The 22400-nt window shown below is 36.7% G+C and overlaps 1 protein-coding gene across 1 annotated transcript in view; it reads right to left on the bottom strand.

Annotated features, from left to right (window-relative positions):
* Positions 1-22400, bottom strand: part of LOC133520266 (indian hedgehog protein) — a 56549-nt gene that overhangs the window by 8602 nt on the left and 25547 nt on the right. The window contains 1 exon segment of the mRNA XM_061854642.1: positions 12933-13194. Coding sequence (XP_061710626.1) covers positions 12933-13194 — 262 coding nt within the window.

The raw sequence follows: 22400 nt of genomic DNA on the forward strand, positions 1-22400 counted from the left end.
CTATTACCATAAGTTGTGAGCTATTGCATCGAAAGCTCATTATAACTTTATATCGAATAGAGTAGTGACTGCTAGTTGCTGATATATGATGAGTTTCGTATAAAATACAAATAAATTGAGATTACTTCGTTAGAAACGACAGCGGCCGGTATATTCAATTATGCAAAACTTTAACTTGATTGTAAGCGATTTGAAACAACTTTTGCTTTTCTTAAACACCTACACATTGTTGCTAAGTTCGATATCGTATCTAAATTAGCATAGCGGATAGATTGTTTCAAACTTTTGAGTTTATTGCCGAGGTCATACTTAAGTCATTCTTTGTTCATTTTTTAGCACTTATGATTCAACACTTATCTTTAGCTATTCACAGTAATAGCCTAATTTAAAGACAAAATTATGCTGTGTTAGTTACATAGTAGTACTACTATGTGGTTGTAACAGGTAGGTACTTTATATAAAACCGAAGCGAACTGGGTTTTTCTAGGCAGATCTTTTCTCTCCAGAGGTTCAACTTTCTGTAACCTTACGCGATATTTACAAAAAAATTTTTTTAGACTGATCGTTAATTAAATAGGTATCTTAAAACCTCGTGCACGTAATTCTAGATCACAACTGCATATCATTATTAACGTAGTACACTGTGTCACTGTGTGTGTGTATTCGGGGATCAAAGTAGTAGTAGTAACGAATTGGAGTCCAGGGGGCCTACTGCCAAACCCGAAATATGCAAATTGCGGGGATCTTTCTCTTTTACTCTCAGTAAGACGTAGTTAGAGTGACAGAGAAAAATGCTCGTAATTGACGAACTTCGATTTTCGCTGTTATAGCCCAGGTACTGAGTTTAACCCGCGTCATTTCCAATCACGGATAACCTCAATAAAAAGTGAATGAACCTTGAAAATCCTTCACATCAGCCGTCAATGTGTGGCCCCTAAAATCCTGTGGGAACGTCGCGAAGACCGCAACCTCCGGGATGTGGCGGCTCGGGTGTCGCGGCCTTTCGCACGCACGCTCGACCGCCTGCTTCCTACTACGTAACGTATCTTATGAACATGCATTTGTATTTGCGGTGATAGCTGATTTGTAGTCAGTCTAGATATAAATACAAAAAAAATATAAATACAAAATTTATTTATTTACGAGCAGGCAGGGTTAGCAGAAGTAGGTAATTATAAATTTAATATAAGGTAAGGCGGGGTAAAGGCTATCACCGGGTCAAGATAAATACTTGTATGGAATCCTCATACTGTTTGTCTTGCCCCGAACAAAATAAACTATGTTCGTCTTACCCCACCTTACCTTATAGGTAATTAGATTAACAGCACTACCCTACCCTAACTGGCCTACACTAGGTTAAGCCTGTGTCGTGAGGACTTTGATGAGACAGTAAAGTCAAAACGAATTAACAACTATGTGGTGCTATATTACATAATGATTACCTACTCAATCGCAAGCACCTAATCTTCTGTAGGTTTTTAGTTTGATAATATACATTAGGTATTTAATGAAAGTGCAGTAAAGCACCATTTGATAGGTAACATCTTAAATCATTACCTACACTATAAAACAGTCCCCCGCCGCGTCTGTCGGTGTGTTCGCGATAAACTCAAAAACTACTCAACGGATTTTCATGCGGTTTCCACCTACCAATTGAGTGATTCTTGAGTTAGGTTTAGGTGCATTGTATTATTTGTTGACCCGTGCGTAGCCAGGGCAGAGTGCTCGTTATAAATCTTGTTAACAAAATAATGTCAATCTATTGTTTTTCTTTTCCGATTGCATCCACACAACTAAATATATACTGTCGTGAAATATTGTTGCTCGATATTTTTCCTTTCCAGTATGTTCCAAATCAGAATTAATCATGTAATGCGATTATAATGTTTAGTAGTTCTATATGGCAGGGTCCATTAAAGCGATGAGTTCGCTTTTGTACAAATTTAATACGTTTATATTTGTAAGTTACCGTACGTACTCTTGTCTCTAATAAAGTACCTATTCTATCCCTTTTTTGAATAATTTCTGAATCCTTCCATTTAAAAACTTCTCATTTTTATTAATTAATGGACATTGGCTACATAAAATCAAAGTAAATGGCTGATGAGCACCGATGGTGTTCAAGCCCTTTAGTTTCGACTGAAGGGCACCACATAAACGGCATTCGCCGTAACCTCATAACCGGTTGGAATACGGTTACTGGCATTCCACGATTTAAATATCCTAACGTGTTCTGGATTCGAAATTAATAAAATTCAAAATCATTATGACTCTTCACTTCTTGAGTGGCTTTGATATCGTTAGAAAACGTAATTAACTGTATTTATTTGAGTTTTATTAAAAATGAATATCTAATGGTACAACTCACTACCAGATTATATGGTTTAAGGAAATATTACTGAGCTTTTTTTCGCCACTTTCTTATGTGACCTTTTTGCCACTTTCGTGTTATATATTTGACGACCGGTTTGGCCTAGTGGGTAGTGACCCTGCCTACGAAGCTGATGGTCCCGTGTTCAAATCCTGGTAAGGGCATTTATTCATGTGATGAGCATGGATATTTGTTCCTGAGTCATGGGTGTTTTCTATGTATTTAAGTATTTATAAATATTTATATATTATATATATCGTTGTCTAAGTACCCTCAACACAAGCCTTATTGAGCTTACTGTGGGACTTAGTCAATTTGTGTTTTCATCCTTATAGAAGAAAAAAGTGTCCCAAAATTTCCATACATTTTTCATATTTTACTGTTTGTTACTGCCATACAAAGTACATGGGAAAATGGTAACAAAGTAGAAAAAAAATCTGTGACTTATTTATCTCATTAGGATCGAAAGAGCTTCCGAGTGAATTGTGATTCTGAGTAGAAAATACACAAAATTTATGAAAAAATATAGAATTTATGAAAATAGCATTTTTTTAAGAAACGCTCATACCAATAGTCAGTAACAAAAGTAACGAATGAGGCTATAAAAAAGTTTTTATTTCTGTGGATAAGAACTTTAGGTATAAATACAGGTATCATCAGCTATATCTTTTTAAAGTATTAGAGACTGGCAGATACTTTTGTCGCGTTATTTTATCTGCTAATATTGATGCTTACTGTACCAGATAAAATGACCAAAGTATAAATGATATAAATTGTCATTAAAAATCAATTCAAGTTTTGACCAAAAAATTCAAAATTACCTACATCTTTATGCACACTAAAAGGTCTTTCAAAAGCGCATACAATACAGCCTTCAAAATGTATTTTTCATGTTTATTTAAGGTCTGAACAGCCTTAATTTATATCAATATGGACCTTAAACGACACTGAATGGCGGCTAATGTCATATGTAATAGCAATTTAATTCAAATTATTCAAGTGTTGTTTATCTTTTATATTGACCGCGTCACTGGTGCAACATGTACTTTAAAACTTGACTCATATTCGGTACAAAAATGTCAAGTAAATGTCATTAGATCAATGAGAACTTGCGACATAAAAATAGTTGAAAGGTTCACTTATTGTGTATTGTATCTGTTCAAAATACATATTAAATTTAAAGGGGCCATCCTAGGTATGTATAGTTTATGTCATTCAAGATGACGCGCAGATTTGACAGTTCTAACCTTTAATAACATGACATTACGAGTCAAGGTACGGTCACGCCTGAAAATATCAATACGAAAAAACTGCCAAAAATATGTATACACTACTTTATTGCCCATATATTAAGGTGTATACATATTTTTTGGCACATTTTTCGTATCGATATTTTCAGACGTGACTTTACGCGTCGTCGTGAATGACATGATATATAATAATAAGTGTATTTATTTCGGATAAATAATGTAGATATCCATAGAGTGGTAGTAAAATAAGCAAATATCTTAAATCTTAATCTAGTGTTACAATTTACGCATATTAGACATTTATGACCTGATAATTATTAATATGATATACACATATATATGTATATATATACCTATCTGCACTACCACTGTATAGTACATATAAATAGCCCTACAATTTTAATTTGCTCGTACCAATGGCGTAAGATCAGACAATCAAATCTATTAGCATTTTTTTTTAGAATGCTGTTGGGATATCTCACATGACTTAGTAATGAGACAATATTTTTTATTAAAATCTTCTGCAATTTATATCTCTGAATACACTGCATTGTGTCCGGCCCAGTTTGAAAGAAAAACCGCGCGATACAATAACGCCTTAAGTCTTTTAATCTTTTTTTACTATACCGACCAAATAAGGCTTTTTTTAAATTACGGTTTTCTGCATGTCAAATAGGTAAGTTTTTTGCCGTATACACCAAGGGTATTTTTTTTATATGCTAGTAAATAACAGAAGATCTATAATTAAATCAAAAAATATTATTCGACACTTTGTCTTACTTCAACAAATTTAATCTTTTGACAGCCATGTCACAAACTATAATTAAAACACCTTGAATAGCGCCCCTGACCAAATCTCCAGTGCATCTAATGACATTCGTCGGTCGTCCTTGAGTCGTCGTGACCCGACGGTCACGCCCCATTTACCGGCCGTGTCAAAATTTTAACCCTTTGTGCTCCACGACTATTTTAGATATTTCGCCATAGTAAACTTTATTTCAATACATATACGGTTGTCATTAAGTAACCGCGTGCGCGTCTGTGGTCGTCTTTGGCGGTCAAACCTTAACTGCCCATCGCGTTCCTAGAACCACTTATAGAAGACATGCCTATTGCTGCTTTACCTATGACCACCGTAAATGACATTTGAAAACAAAAAAAGTTGGGAAGTTTCTTGGAAATTTCAGAAAACTTTCATAAGAAATCAATGAAACTTTAATTTTGAAAACGGAGAATGTCGATACCCAAATTTGGAGACATTTGGATGGCACATCATTAGTCCGATTAATTACCGTATTATTGTGGAAGAAATTCCAAATTATTTTTACAGCTGATTTTCTAATTACAGATGTCACTCATTGGAGCGCGATTTTAATAGTTCACTCACAGTGAAATTTACGAGGACATTGGTTTGAGATGCGCAAAGCTATATATATTTATATGGTCATTCGATTGCACTAGTGACTTAAGCTAAAATTGAGTCTGAACTTAAATCTTATTAAAGTTATTCCAATTGAAATTAAACGTGTGTTTATAGTAAATTCAAGGTACGGCCGATACGCAAAGATGCGTGATATTAATTGAGATAATTTTTTAAAGCATTACAAGGAGCGCCAATGCGCTGTAAAATGAAGTTATAATAAAGCTATACGAAATAGGTAAGATTAATACGACAGATCTATAAACGACGACGACGACGACGACTACGACGACGACGACGACGGCGACGACGACGACGACGACGACGACGACGACGGCGACGACGACGACGACGACGACGACGACGGCGACGACGACGACGACGACGCCGACGTTAAATTATTTTCTGTAAACTTATGTCTATTCAATTTGTAATGAAAATGAAACAAAACATCAAGACACAAGTATACTGGCCTGATTTATGGTTACCTACTTTATATACCCAAAAAGATTTCTATTTTGGCTAAACGGCGTTGTTAGGTACACTATTTTGAATAATTTTGAAGTTTATAAGAACATTATGAGGCTTGATTTGTTGAATCATATTGATTCAGACCTAATTTGACGACGTTACGACGTTCAAAACTACTTAGTAGTAGTATCCAAGTCTAACGAGAGTTAGAATGACTTCCATGTTTACGTCAAATGGTTTTCTCTGTAGAACATTTTGTTACGTCCTTCAACGCCTGGGGCGTAATACCATAAGGCTATATTCAAGTTAATATAATGACACCTTGTAACATTGCTTCACTGAAAATCAAAATCGGCTACTAAAATTCAACAAAATTAATCTCAAGAAGTGCATTTGGTTATAAACGATGCGATATTAATTACACCCCAGGCCAAAAGTATGAAAACAAGCTTATATGACCATCAAAATCTGTGATTCATGAGATAGTTCTTTTTCTACTCATCAACAATTAAAAAATAAAATAGTCAAAATTATACATAACAGTACATTTTAATTCAATTCAATTTATACCATATTATTAGCTAGTAACAAATTCTGGTTACGATAATAGTCAATTCAACATTTTGTACCAAAGGTAATTAAAAAGGGCGTTATTAACCTTTTCCGAATTTGTATTTTTATCTTTACAATAAATTAGCATATTTACTTAGGGTGTGTTTTGATTTAAATACCTAGGGACTCCGTGCACACTATAAGAGGCAGTTAGCAACCTGAAAACTTTGCTAGGCTTCGTGGAGGAGCTGGGGTGGTTAGAGTAGCGCTACCTCGTTTCACGCAAAATAGGCACAATGGTTGTCGATTTGCGGAAAATGCCCAGAAGCACTAACTAGAGACTATTTTTATCTTTTTTGCGATTGTATAATATAAGTTTTGTTATCAACATACAATAATATTAAAAGACACATGAGATATTAAAGAAAATTACGTTGGCTCCATACTTGTCGCCCGAGGTGTAGATATCAGTACCCCTAGTGTAACTTTGATCGACATCATAACGTGACGAACGCGTTTGCGTTAAGTCTCATTTTGTATAGGATTTTGAGTTTCCAAAATGTCCCGCTTGGCGCGCTCTTTCGAAATCCAATACAAAATGACACTAAACGCAAACGCGTACGTCACGTTTGGAAATCGAATTTATTTACACTATGGGTACTGGTGGATTTAGTTTTTTATTCATTTAAATATCATTAATATTTAATTATTATATTATATTTTATAGCTTAAATAAAGAACAAAATAAATAAAGTAATGATTAAAATAAAAATATAATACATCTAAAATACATAAATAAAAAATACTCCCCAGGTCACCTTCATGCATTATGGTACCCAGAAGGCTGGCACCTTTCTGGATGGCCAGGCTTATCCTCTGGCCGAGGTAGCTGCCAGCAGTGCCAGCCCTCCGGTCACTTGAGTCTATAAGGCGCCGGGAAATTTCTTTGCAAATATTTTTTGCACTAGGTCCCAGAGTTTTGTTCATTTTCTTTTTTTATATCGATGTCTATAAATTAGCGATATCTCAAGCTATCATTAAAGCGTCTTGAATAGAGCTCATGATCTCTTTTTAAGGAGCGGTTAGCAAGAAACTAAACTAGACACATAACGCCATGTGCGCCAGAACACTTTTTATTGCATTAGACATAAAAGGAGGGACAATTTTTTATCGCCGACGAGTTTTTCTAGAGACAAATTGATGCCGCTTAATAAGTTTTTTTTAAAGCATGTGACACACGGTAGGATGTCGAACTAGTTAACCTTAAGATAACCATAAGATAACAAAAAAAATATGGTAAATGTATTGTTGTTCATAAATATATATATTGTAGGTACTGATAATAATTTGAACATAATTAGAGCAAATTAAGAGACCAGAAATATACAGGATGTTTATTTAGTCATCTGCAATAATTTACCTAATATTTGCCGTATCTAACTGCATCAATAAATTGCTCTGATATTTAGATTAAGATATTTGTAAAATTTGACGATTTAAAAGTGCTTGTTGCTAGGCCTATTTGAATAAAGAATATTTTGACTTTGACTTTATCTTAGAGGTTGAATTAGGCCTATAATTAATTTAAAAAATTGATTATTATAAGAAAACAAAAAACCCGAAGAAAAAACCCTAAAAAGAAGAAAACAGGCCCCACAACAATATTGTTGTTGATGGTAAGTATCGCAGGCGGGGACCAACTTGACCGCCACCAACGAAAATACCTGCCTAAGTAAGATTCTGCTGAAAGGTGAATTTAACAACCAACAACCAAAATGACTATAAGTAACCCTCTTGTTGTCCCCGCCTGCGATACTTACCATCAACAACAATATTCTTGTGGGGCTTGTTTTCTACTTTTTAGTGTGCAGTCGGGTTTTTTGTTTTTTTATAATAATCATTTTTTTATAACTTTTTAGTTACCCCCAAAAAAACATCCTATGACACTCCCGAGATCAAGACGAATCTAACGATACCTCATACATCAAAATCCATCAAGCCGTTTAGGCTAAAGGAGGCCACAAAGAAACAGACATACATACTTACATACACTCGAAAAACACATTACCCTCCTCCCTTTGGCAGTCAGGTAAAAAACACATCGCGGCCTTTTAAAACCAACGTAGTGGTTAACGAGAGATTTTATGATCATATATGATGATGATTTTATTGTTAATTTTATAAATAACGGTGACTATATTAAGAGTTTCTTACACTCTAGAAGAAATTCCCATTCATATTTGTACAAATTAGCATAAAACTACTTTCAGTGGTATAAAAATCTACTTAAAACAACATTCACAAGTGCAGCGTTGATTAATTAGGTACTCTAAATAAAAACAGATTGACAAGTAATTTAATTATTCCAAAAAAACATTATAAATGTTAATAGAATAATAGGCATTTCAATAAAGTGGCTACATCTTTAAGTCCAATTCCCACATTATCACAAAATACCTTCATTTGTAATACATTAATCCTTTAGATATCACAATTAAATTGAAGCCGTACAATTAACTTACATGTGCATTAAAGTTTTACAGTTGTTTTTATCATCATAAAGGAAATAAAGCCAGTTATAAGTGATTTTCTCGTCACTAAAGTCAGTAAAGGGCATCCTCGCTCGAAGTTCACGAGCGCGTTGAAGTCTTTAATACGACGCCGCGCTTCCTACGTCATTTCACAGAATTTGCCTTCAATGGCGCTTTCAACGATGAAATAATATTATTTCCGTGGAAATTTTCAATAAATAGTATACGTTTCATGCAACAGTTATTGATTTTTACTTAAAAAACCTGCTTTTTTCATTCATTTGTTGTAGAAATGGTTTATTTCTAATGACGTTACTAAAAACGTGATTTATGTTTAATCTTTTGGCTCTGACAACAATTTAGGCATTAATTATACACTAAAGATGCTTAGTTAATCTTAAAAATAAGTTGACAGTCAGTCAAAAACCGCGATCACGCTTTACATAACTGTATCGACGCTCAAATATATAGTTGAACTTTACAAGAAGAATGCACCTCCGGCCCCCTCCCGCGGCGTCGATCAAACGAGCCTCTTGTTAAGCCTCCGTCCCGCTCGCACGCACGACACAACCCTATCCCCGTCTCTTGCACACCGGCCGCATCGCAACCAATCCCCCACTTCTATAATTACGTGATTCAATGGCTACTTGGGCCTTTATTTGACGTACTAAAACGGTATCGAAAATGTATTGCTTGTACGCTCTCGCTTGCTCTTAAGCGAAGCCAAATATGTTTAAACGTGACGCATTGATATAATTGTATTGAATATAATTTTCTGATTTTTTTAATACATGTGTATGTGTATATTTTTGTGTGTATATGAATTAATTATATTATAGATGCATAGTTTTATTGTGTCTAATTTTGCGAGTCACCTCGTAAATTAAGTGTGTTCATGAATATTATTGTGAGAATTATAAACGAGTTTATAAAATCGATTTGATTGGTTAGATCACGCCTGTTCGGGTGAACGATCGGATTCTATAACATCTGCAAATTATTAATGTCTATTCTAAATCGATTATTTAAATATTCTGATTGACTGTAAATGCCTAGAATTCACATATTTATATTAGGCTATAAGACCATAAAATATACACTTGCATAAAACTTGTGAGGTTTCGTCCATTTTTAATCTAAAATTGTTATGTCGATAATTAAACATATCTTTTTCGTTTTTTCGAATAAATTTTTAAAAACTCTGTCAAACAAAGATATAACAGATGATTCATTTATTTATAATATGCTTTAAGGTAAGAATTTTATTCATGAAATTTGATATTTCAATGACTATTTTCCCAAAAACCGATGTGCCATATACAGTATGTCTTCCACCATGGGGTTCTAAATGCAGCTACTTTTACTGTGGAACCAATCCTGACTTCTAGAAAACCCATTTTTTGTGATTTCGGAGTTGGTCCCATAATAAAATATCGTTAGGCGACCGGTCTGGGCTAGTGAGTGACCCTACCTATGAAGCCGATGGTCCCGGGTTCGAATCCCGGTAAGAGTATTTATTTGTGTGATAAACACATTTGTTCCTGAGTCATGGGTATTTTCTATGCATATAAGTATGTATTTATCTATATATATGTCGTCGCCTACTGCCCATAGTAAAGTAGCATTGCTTAGTTTAGGCCTCAGATTGTTCCCAAATATTTTAATTTATTTATTTATAATAAATTTAGCTCAACGCAGCTAGTTGAATCGAGCCCTTCATTTAAAGCCCCGTGATGGGAGTCACCCTGTATATCACCGAGGAGATTTAGAACTAGATTTATATTTATTATAATTACATTATAAATTGAAGTATCTACCCGATCCGAACTTTGAGATATATCAAATATTTGATCTAGAAACGATATGGATCGGATATTTCAGAAATGTTTTTTTTTAAAGAAACGTCTCTTTGTTAACAATGACATATCCGATCCATATCGTATCTGAAACGTATTTCACGTAGGTATATTCACATTCGAATTGAGCCGTATGTCAATCTACAAGAGTTCATAGTATCTAAACAGGTACAAGAATATAATCAATAAAATATCAGTCCAAAAATTAAATAATTAGAGGATAATAATATTTCAAAATAATGTCATGATAGTATCTCCTGTATTGGATCGTCAAAATCTACTGTAAAATGTCAGAGGTATCCTGTATAATTTCGAGATGGGCGTCCATGTCACAAATTCGGTACACGATGAAAAGAAGTTAGTTTTTTTTTTATTATACAGAAGGCAAACGAGCAGACGGATTACCTGATTGTAAATGATTACCGCCGCCCATGGACACCCGCAACACCAGAGGGGTTGTAAGGGCATTGCCGGCCTTTTAGATAGGAGTACACTCTTTTCTGGAAGGCTTGATGGTCGAATCGGTCCGGAAATACCGCAGGCGATAGCTGCGTGAGGCAGGAAGTTTCTGGACAAACGCACAGTTGAGGACTGCCAACCATCTAAGTGGTGAGGATGGAAATGTTGTCGCGTAGGGCGATGGCGAATAGAAGCGGCAGGGATTAATCCAAAGAATTCCTCGAGACATTAAAATATCAAAATTGAAGATATTAGAACTTGAAATAGAATTACAAAAGGTTCTAATATCCATTTTATATCTTGAGTTATCAACTTCTCGCCTTGTAATGGAATTAATGTCACTAGCTGTCAAAAAAACAATGTCGAATAAGGCTCATAGTGCGCGTCGCTAAAGAAGCAGGTTTCTCGGGCATTGTTTCGCGATGTTCAATTTGTTCTTTATTCATTTATGCCAATGTTTTGTTGGTCGGTTTTAGCATTAATTTGGTGCCGCATAAATGTTTGCATGTGACTTCGTTTGGATATTTTAAACCTAGTTTTGCATTTTATAGTGAGAATATTCTGTGGAAGGTTTGCGGAATAGTTTTTGTTTTGTTTGTCGGGTAATGTTGTGATATTCAGCTGTTCTATGTGGTTTCTTTAAATTTTATATCATATCTGAAAATGTTTAATTGGTTTCAATATTAATTAGCTACTGTGTCTTAAAATTAAAATTAAATTTAAATAATAATTAATTTAATTTAATTTTAATTTTATTAATGGGGGTTTTAATTTATTTATGACGAAGCCTGTGGCGGATTATCACTTATGTAAATTGGACGAAGTTTGTTGCGGATTCTGTTTTGTATCTATGCTTTTGTCGAAGCCTGCGCTGTGGATTTGGATGATGGTTATGGATTAAACAAATACTTATTATGTATACATAAAACTTAATGTTAAAACTATTTAATACACACTTAAACTGCCTAATTTATAATGGTAAATTTAAATTCAATGCCTTTTATGACAACTATAACTGAATAACTATTTCTATTCAACCCTTTCTTGTGTCTATCGACCCCGTTTTAAGGATATGGAGAAAATCGATTGTATTCTTTGATTTTCTCTGAATGAACTTGTAAAAATTTATTTTAAAAACACAAAACTGAATAACTAACGAAGATTAAAAAAAAATATTATTATTTTTTCTTATATCATGATTATAGGTGAAAATCCTCTTTGATGTTGAAAATTGTGTCTTTTGTCCCCGGTTTACGGTACTGGATCAAAAACATGACGACCACGATGTTACATAGCCTCTAAAGGGTTTAGTTGATGAAATGCAGAATATAAATATCAAACACATTTTACAGATAGGTCACTTCTGTGGAAAATACAATATAACTTGACATCTCTGGTAAATACAACAATTCTATTTTTCTTATTTAAGTCTCAAGTTCTGAAAAAAAAAATCTATACCACCTGTGAAGGTGCAGTGTAAAAATGAGCTATAGATTCCCTTAACTTTGTCTTATCCTTAATGTCTACAGGAAAGATGCAAACGAGTTAAGTATACTAAAAAATATGCATGACCGACATGTGCTTTAAATTTCCTGAATTATTGGAAAATCATTTTAGTTACTAGTACTTCTGAACAGTTTAGACGACTTGTAAGGAAATTAGTAAATAAATAATAAATAAATAAATATTATATTGACATTTTTACACAAATTGACCGAGTCCCAAGGTAAGCCAAGAAGGCTTGTCTTGCGGGTACTCAGACAACGATGTACAAAAATGTATATATATATAAAAACAAATGTTCAAATAAATGCCCTTATCGGGATTTAAACCCAGGACCATCGCCTTCATAGGCAGGGTCGCTACCCACTAGGCCAGACCGGTCGTCAAAAATTAGTAAAAATAAAATCCTTGCTGTAGCTTGTCGTTACATCTACCGCTCGTCCCTTTTACTGCAACGAACACTCCAAGTGTAAGCTATCTCTATTCTAAAGTTTAACTTAATATGTATATGACACGCACCTGTCCGAACCGAGCAGTGTATGTAGGACCGGCTCTCATAGAACACCCAGTCGAAGCCGGCCTCGTACGCCAGCCGCGCCAGCATGCCGTATTTCCTGCGGTCGCGGTCGCTCGTGGTCACGTCCACCGCCCGCCCCTCGTAGTGCAGCGAGTGCTCCAAGTGCGAGCCCTCCTCGTCCCAGCCCTCGATCACCCGCAGTCGGACGCCGGGCCATTGGTTCATCACGCTGATCGCGAGCGTGTTTAGCTTCTCTTTGCATCTCTGAAACATTTTGAAAGTTATGGTTAAGCTATTGAATATTCAAATTCGGTCACAGCAGAATCGATTTTGTATATATTTGTTTAAGCGACAGTAAGAATGATAATGTGAAAATCAACCCAATTTTTTTTATTTTTTTTATTGCATTAGTACAAATTTTAAGCCTATTTAATTTTACATTGAGAAATACCATCATGTACGTCATAATATTTAAATATATGTTTAACATGTATTCCGGTTAAGGTGGTGCTGTTTACCGTAGAATTCAACTATTGCAAATTGTAATAACTCAGCGGGCCCTCGCTAATGGCGAGCACACACATCGTGATAGTATTTGCTCAACAATTCGCGGCAGCGGCCTAAAATATCCTTATGTCGAGCGCTTTCAATGAACCTCAGAGACAATCCGATGCTCTAAACTCTAAAGACATGCGGTGCGGTTTGTTTGCACCTACTAAAGAAAACACCAATAGACGCGCTAACAAATCAACAAACGCAGCCGCCCGGCACAGGATGTCTCACATTTTGTCGTCAAAGAATAAATCAAATTAAAACACGCTTCACAAAGGAATCGACACAATTTGTTTGTGAAATAACTCCGCGAGCTAAATAAAGGAAATGTCACAATATTTATAAAGAGGAGCGCACAATAGCGCGCCGCAAGGAGGCTTTGTGCCGCGGTGTCAACTCACTCCATGCGGATTTCGGGGTGGAAAAAACAGATTGACGTAACGAATCAGGCATACGGCGCCCCGCCTGGCCTTCGGCCTCACAACACACCAGCTTTGGAACTACGAGCACCGTAGATAATTACTTCTACGAATATTTGGACATTTTCGCTCAGCTAATAGAGTTACGAGAACTTACATACGTCTCGGTACAGTTATTGTGCTCCGCTCTAAATCGATTTCACTATTAACACTCTGGAACAAAATTCATGTTTTTTCGTGTCTTCAAATTACCCAAATAGAATAGGCTGACTCAACAGCAAACATCAACTCTAAGAAAACATTGTTTGCAAGTGTATACATTTCGTATTTTGTAGTGATATTCCGTTTTAACCCTAGGCTGTCAGTGGCGGGGCGGGTCGGTGGCTCGGGAGCGCGGTGTTTGCCCGCGGACTCTCCACTAAAACAATCGAATGCTAACCGTTTAGCCAAACACAGCGCGCACTTTAACGTGGGAAAACATCGGTGGCGCAATTAACCATCTCGCACCTATATTGCATCCACATTCCACAGCAACGTTAACATTATTATTATTGTGTATTTATTCATATTTTTTGTTACTAATAGACCTAAATAGCGCAACTTTTTACGACTCAAATGTCTCGTTCACGATCTAAAAATCGATAACATGTAATAACCTATTCAGGATTTGGTTGTGATCATGACGCAAGAAACATTATAGATTTACCTTCCGAACATAATGATATTTGTCATCGGCGTGGGTGGAATTAGGTTCTTTTTTTCAATTTCAGTAGGTAGGTATATCGATAAGTGAGCTTCGATCGGCGCAAGGGCCGCGGCGACACGCCCGTCGGTCCATTATAAATTCATTATGCATATTTTTGGTAAACAAGCTGTCGATCACAATGGGGCGCGCGGCGGGGCGCCTGCCTCCGACACCTCGCATGCATCCTGCACCACGATTATCATCACTCAGGTATGTAACTTCAGCCACAACCAGTCCACCACCAAACCAGTTTACACAAACACGATTTACACTAATCCGTTTTCGCAAATTATCAAATTACAACACATCAAAAGCTCATATGTGATGAACAAAAAATAAAACGCGTATCGAATACCTAAGGTCAAGTTTTGATGTGAAGCCACGCTATCGCTACCTGCACAGATCGAGCACTTGCGGACGCATAATCAAGGCTCGGTGGAGTTGAGGTAAAAAGGGAATAAAAACGCGAAGGATCATCGCACCGAGTCAGCACCGGGCGCAGGAGCATCGTGAGAGCGCGCCGCGAGCTGCTCTCTCCCGGTCTTGTGTTGGCCGTACGTGTATACCTACATTACCTACTGCACCGCGACGACACAATATAACGACGTCCTAACAGAAGTTTGAAACGTGCGTCATTCACCACCTAGTCCTAGCGCTGTATCTTCGATAATTTATTATCGCCTCCCTCAGCGACCATAACAATATATTAGGATAATTAAATGGCTCTTTACATTCCTTAACACATCGTTTTTTGTACAAGGCCAGGAGTCGAAAAGCACCGGCCAATGCTGACTGGTTTTTGATGTTCAATTTTTTGTCTTTTGTGGAAACCACTACAAATAGTTTAAGGGCAGTTTTTTGTATCGCCGCTCATTTTGTTAACGCGAACCTTCGATCCCGGCCATGTTGGCTTTTTACTATAATATGCTACACCTCTTTATATACTCAAATATTATTGTACCTTATTCTACCTATGTGTAAATCTGAAGTAATCTACGCAATAAAATATAGAAGATTAACTATTACAAGAAGGTTATTACACATTGGGATAAACATTTTGATGAATGCGTTCATCTTTTTGTGCCAATACACGTGAACACATGAGGTATGAATGATACCATAATTTCGAAATCTTAATCACCTAAAATGCCGTTAAAACAAAATATAGGTATTCCATGTGACTCAACTGACAACTTTAAGACACCTATAACTATGTACATCTTTTTTTGGGCGGTTTCAAGTGACTCAAAGGCAATTTAGTAAATTAGGAGTTCACAAATCAGAACGAGGAGCGCCTGTTCACTAAATAGTTTGGGAAACCGCAAAATATGACTCACTCTTTCCGCTCGCCATTTTGAATTTACTTTTTATCATGCTTCTAAATTTATTTAGTTGGGATTTTGTAATTTGCGTCCCGGAGAGGAGCTTAAAATCATACCTTCAAACTTTTAACGATGCAAAAGCAAGATTTCAGTTACTATACTTTAGGAAAAACTGTTTTTACGGTACCTACATAAAGATAAAAAACGACAAATCATAAACCTTCCCTACTATTTTATAGAATACCAACCCAAAAATGTGTGGTGAAAATCCGTCTGATAAACAAACATGTATACCAGCTTTCTTAGTACAAAACGCGCGTAGCTAATTAGTACGGAACAGCCACTCAATTATACATTCGGCGACTAAATACTAATCAAATATTGGAGGTACACAGGGCTAGTGTCGCACTACTTGTTGGACATCATGAATATGCACCGCTGCTCCGTGTGTACAGAACCCTTCGTTGTTTGTCTACGAAAAATATCATCTTTGTTGTCGACGCCGCTGTCGACGCGCTCCGCTGTATTCATTTGCTTACTACTTACTTTTATAGATAGTGGTGGATGAAAAGTTCTTTGGATTAGAAGGTTTATTACCGCTAAGCGTTTAGTTATTAAGAGGTGTTACAGTTATATATCTCGGGAAACATTTGGCCTAGATAAATAACAAATATACTTAAAGTAGATTCTGTTAGCTGAGAACAATTTACGCAATATCATTTTGTAAGAAGAAAATCTTGGTGGTCTATTCGATATTCTATCAAGCGAACTTTATACCTATACTTAAGGTATTATAGTTTGCTTCATCCACGATGGCGCGCAGTTTTATCAAATCTAACCTTTGATAACATGACAATAGAGTCAAGGCACGCGTCTTCGTGAATGACACGATTTATATTCAAAAACGCGCTACAAGTTTCGATTAGCTAAGAATCGTGTGTCTTAATCTGTAATTTTGACATTTAATGTCTTTCTTAAGCTCTACTTCCACGATTTTTTTCATATTTTTTGGACCTATGGTTCAAAAAACATAAATTAAGTAATTGAATTGTAAATCCTAAATCTAAAAACAAAATTTTCATGGTCACTTATTGTAGGTAGTTCCGGAAAGCTATTATCCAAAAAAGCAAGTACCTAATGATATTATAAAAAATATTTAAAGATCTTTGCAAGCACTAACCATACGTAATTTGTTGAATGAACACGAAACTGCATTTTAAGACGCGTTAACAAAAATAACCAACAAGGCTTTTAAGGAGACGCGGACGCCTTTCACTCTGTTTAAAAAACCTTTTGAAACAAGACACCGATGTGTTTGCTCGGGGTCTGTTAATGAAACGATACACTTCATTCATTCTGGAGCATGTGTCTTTCTATGATGGAGCTTATTTGGGTACATATATGAGAAAGAAGCCGGACCTCGTGTTAGATCAACAGTTCAACATGCGTCGGAAGTTGTCACGTTCAAACATGCGACTGAGTAGTTGAGCTAGCCTTTACTAAGAGCTAAATAAAATAACAAATTTAACATCCAAACACATTTTAAAAGGAACCATTGGACATTCAGTTAGTGAAGACTTTTGAGGACAACATTTCAGTCACTTTAAGTAAATAAATAAAAATAAAAGTTATTTATTTTCAGATTCCTCAGATCCATAGGTTGTTAGTTACAGGACACTTATAAAACTACATTAGTAAACTATCTTATATGTATTACAGGTTTCATAAAAATACCTATTTCTTAGGTCGTATTATATGAAAGTCGGTATATCGGCGGAGAATATCCGAATCCCACCTCTCTGCTATCATTCTCAGGATGCTGTTTGCGCTCCCCCTCATCCGCCTCACCACAGATGCCGTCTTCTTCCTCACTATAGCATAAAAGTCCTCTACACCGGCATCGGCAAACATCCCAGAGGCGCTACAGAATCGAGGAAGCCCAAACAGCATTCTGAAAATGTTATTATATTGGATACGCAGGGTATTATAAGTCTTCAGCCTGAAACTGGCCCACAGGCCACATGTGTAAAAACTTTGACAGTAAGCTTTGAATAAAGTCAGCTTCACTTGGGCACTACGCCGTGCGAACCTGTGCGCTACCGAAATCATAAAATTTAGAAAATAAAATGAAACAATCTTACACAAATCGATTTAGCCCTAAACTCCCCAGGCAAGCTCAACGAGGTTTGTGTTGTGACAAACAAATGAATGTACTACCATGTTTCCCACTAGAGACCTCCTATTTCGTAGGCAGGCTCACTGCCGGCTAGGATAGGAGACTGTATTTTACTTAAAATATACTATACCATAGGTTAAAATAGCTTAAGCGAGAATAGCTCAGTCGGTAGCATCTAACATCTTACGTCGGCGAGGGAGAATAGATGAAAGTTCAAATTTCAAGGCATATTTTTTTCTAAATTTTATGATTTCGGTAGCAATCAGTTTTGCATTATACATTCCATAAAAATGTATTGTGATACTTGTAAAAAAAATATCAATGTTGTTCATAAATGTAAACAAGCTACACAATATCGTTACTCAGTAGGACCAGGTGCGAAGTCAGAAACACCCTCCATTCACAAACAGCGTCCTTTGAGACCGATCTGTTATAGGGCTTCGATGTTTCAATGTTGTGGTTTTCGCTCAATGCCCAGAGGATGTAAGCCCATTATTTATATTATTGTGATGGCCGACAGGGTCAATGGCGGAGTCAATGAGAGCATGCGCGCACTTGCAAGTCATCGAGCTATGGAATCTTCGCTTCCGACAGATCTTCGTATTTATCTTTTGTTTCTTACCGTTTCGATCTATACTGATCGCCCTGATCGGCTTTTAGAAACTTTTTACAAGGAATATATTGTATCGTAAGGTGCTTTGAGATAATTCTGAAATCGGTGATTAGTAATTAGGTAGGTAATACAATGAAAATAAATGATTTACATTGCGATCGATATTTTAAATTTAAAAAAGTTAGTAACTGAATTGTGGTAAATAAACATAGCTACAATATAATTTACAAATGTAATTATTAAATACCTACGTGCATCAATAGTTTTTATATGATAAGAATATGTTTAAAATGCATAGCACCTTAAACAACGTGTCAAGTAATTCAAATAAAATTTTACATATCAATGTAATTAATTAAAATTGTATTTATCATTTCAGGTACCTATAAATATTAGATTCCTTGTAAAACTGCAGCATATTTATACTCTAAGCTTACTGCATAGATTTTCACAGCACACCTACTTAGTGCATATAATTTTCCAGGCAGCGCACGTAATACTACTCCCCGTTTCGTTAAGTATCCAGCCGCCATAAACATTAAGCGGTGTATCGCTAATTTACTGCGTCAACTCGTCGGCTCGATAACTGGCGATCGATTTGCATCCATAATTACGTTAATTTTGCGCAGGTGATGAAAACGCGACAAGTGCCTCCGTGATTGCAACGCCCCTTCCTCCCGCCGACCGGTCGCGCTTTTTCTTGAGGACCGTGTGCCGCCCGCTTGCATGCGAGTATTTTCCACTGCCTACGAGGAAGTAGGGTTCAATGAGAATTCTACTGTTTTTAGACAGCTCAATTGTGGATTCTGGGACACTGTATGCGCAATTGTAATGTTAAGTTTGACGATTGGCGGATATGTAACCACTTTTAATAACCTGTTTATTTAATGGTCGCCTCACCATCAAAATCTCTCAAAACATTTTTTTTTAGTCTGGTCGCAACAACAATGTGCGTTTTGCGTGGTTCAGTGCATTGTTATTGTATATAGTAGAACGCCATTAATAACCGCGTCTTACTCGTTAATCTGTAATCTACAACAGCGAAAAGCATTAGAATAATACATTACCGTTAGTCAAATATTAACAAAGTAGATACGGCAAAAACGGTTAAGATCACAACGATACAATCAGGAATGTTAACTGAAAAAGCTACGTCTTTAACTATTCTGCTTGATGGATAAAAAGCAAATGAGCTGTACTAGCATGAGTTATTGATTTATCATTGTATCAGAAGTTCACGATTCCAGCTGTCGCATCGCGTTGCGTTCGCGCCAGCGCGCGCGCGGCGGTTTAATCTCGGGTACGGTCTGCGCTCGCTTCACACCTAACAAGCCGCTCTCATCGAAAACTCATCTCCACACAAAAAATAAGACACGTAATCGACGCTATTATTGTTTATCCCCGGCTCAAAGCGAAGTGATCACATCACATCACGTGGGTGTAAAATAAACAGTCGCACACGTATCAGACTAAAGGTCCTCTTTTGCTGACGGTCCTGGAGAGCCTCTTGATAATATTTTATAAGACAAATAACCTGATAAAGATGTTTTGACGTGAACCCGTGTTCATCGCTCACACTAAAATGCGTCCAGTGAACACGTTTAATAAAATATTTATTTACAATGCCGTGCTTTCAGGGAGAAAAGGAATAAAAGTCCTAATTTAATGTCAACTTTATTGGTGGCGAGCGAAGCGTTAAGTTGAGGCGGCGGGCGAGCGCCGCGCGGCGCTGACAGGACTTAGGGCGGCTCGCTTTGCGCACATCCATTAGCATTGTTTCAAAGGATTAAACACTGTTCGAGGCGCTTTGTGGGGCGACGTGTCGCTTGACACGCATATTTTTATGACACATGTCTTTTATTTTCAAATAATCAGTGTGAAACGACTACCGTGTCGAGAAGAGGCGATAAGTCGCGCCTGTTTTGTTTTTGTTTACATATTTATATTTTTTGTAAAGTTTATCGCTCATTTTAAAGGTTAAGATAATGTCGAACTGGGGTATATGGAATTTCACTTCGGTAAGGTCCGGGTATGCGTAGCGACGACGCGCCGGCGCGGGCACGGCCGCGGCCCCTATCGGGTTACATAAAAGGTTCCAAATTTCCAGATCGCTTTCGGTGCTCAAATCAAAATCGATATCTTCAGCAACTTGACAAAATCAACCGATGACAGAGGCCAGGATTTTTTGCGAGCACTAAGTTAACCAAAGTCAATATTTTAAAGATTTTTGGTGAATTTAGGACCGTAACCCTTCGTGATAATTGCTATTGATTCGATTTCGACCGTTCAGTTAAGTTAGCGAAAGAGTACAAAATATTGTTTTTATTAGTAACGCTAACGCGCTTCGAACATCCCGATATCTTATCGAGAGTATTTGATACAGGATACGCTGCGGTCGCTTCCACTTGGTTACGTTCGTCTCAAATACCTATTTGACATTGTTTAAAAAAAACATGTTGCACGAATGTCATTAACCTATACGTATTGTGATTTATAAGAATGACTAAGACTGAATCATTAACTATTAGAAATATTGCCAATTATCGTTACTTCACAAATGATTCATTTAAATCACGTTGTAATAAATAAATAACTTTAGTAATAGAAAATAAGTATTTATTAACACAGGGGGAGATCCCGCAGAGCCATGTAACTTTTAAGGGTGTCTAAACTATCTCTAGAAACATGTATAAAATTAGTTTTGATACGTAAATCTCAGAGGCAGTAACTATTTTTATCAATGGGCGTCCATTAGGTGGAGTCTTTGTCTGCGGACGCGCGGGCGTGGGAAAACCGCTCAGCCCGCGCTGCACATAACTCTTTGATTACGCATCACTTTCCACAACATTTATCTTTATTGCTTTCATTTAATTGACAATGCGGAAAACAATACGTCATAGCTGGTACGAGAAACGATAAAATCCTAGAACAGACACGTAAAGAGACGTAAAACGAATGAATATCTACGATTTAAGCATTCTTCATTCAATTTGCGAAATAAAATGTTAGGATAGTTCAGTATGTACATTAAATACAAAAGCTCATTGTAAAAGACGAATGAGTTGGCCGCGGTTGTGTCCCAAGGAAATAGACAGTAATTCTCGAAGAAGCTCCGGCCCGCGGCGTCCATCAGTTGGAGGAGACGATTATTTATACCGCTTATCGGGGAACAATGCATAGCTTCTTTCACTCAAAGCCAAAAAGGAGTATAAACTTTGCAGCGACGAACAGTCATAGTTCGTCTGGGCTTAGCGCGGCTCCCAACTGCACATCACTCACAAACCATTGTTGTTGCCTCACTTGCCTGCCTTCTTCGGACCGCCAGTGCAAATTTATTTCAATATCCAAATCGATCAAGGATTTAATTAAATGATAAATTTATTAGGACTTTTGCTTTATATGCCCGTTTAACGGTAGTCACGGAGCTCGCAAACATCGGGTCGATCAAAGGAATCGGTCGAAAATTAATTATCAATTTGTCGTGGGTGCCAACTGGCAGGACGACATAAATCGATCGGGTGTATCTGCGCGCAGCCACATTAGCCACGCTCCGCGCGAGATAAGGATAACAAATGCTCAGTTTAGGGTTATCTCGGCATCGCGGACACGAGAGAGCTTTTTGCCACCGGGTCTCTTGGGCATT

This window comes from Cydia pomonella, chromosome 8 (genome assembly GCF_033807575.1).
Source record: "Cydia pomonella isolate Wapato2018A chromosome 8, ilCydPomo1, whole genome shotgun sequence".
In the NCBI taxonomy this organism is placed as follows: Eukaryota; Metazoa; Arthropoda; class Insecta; order Lepidoptera; family Tortricidae; genus Cydia; species Cydia pomonella.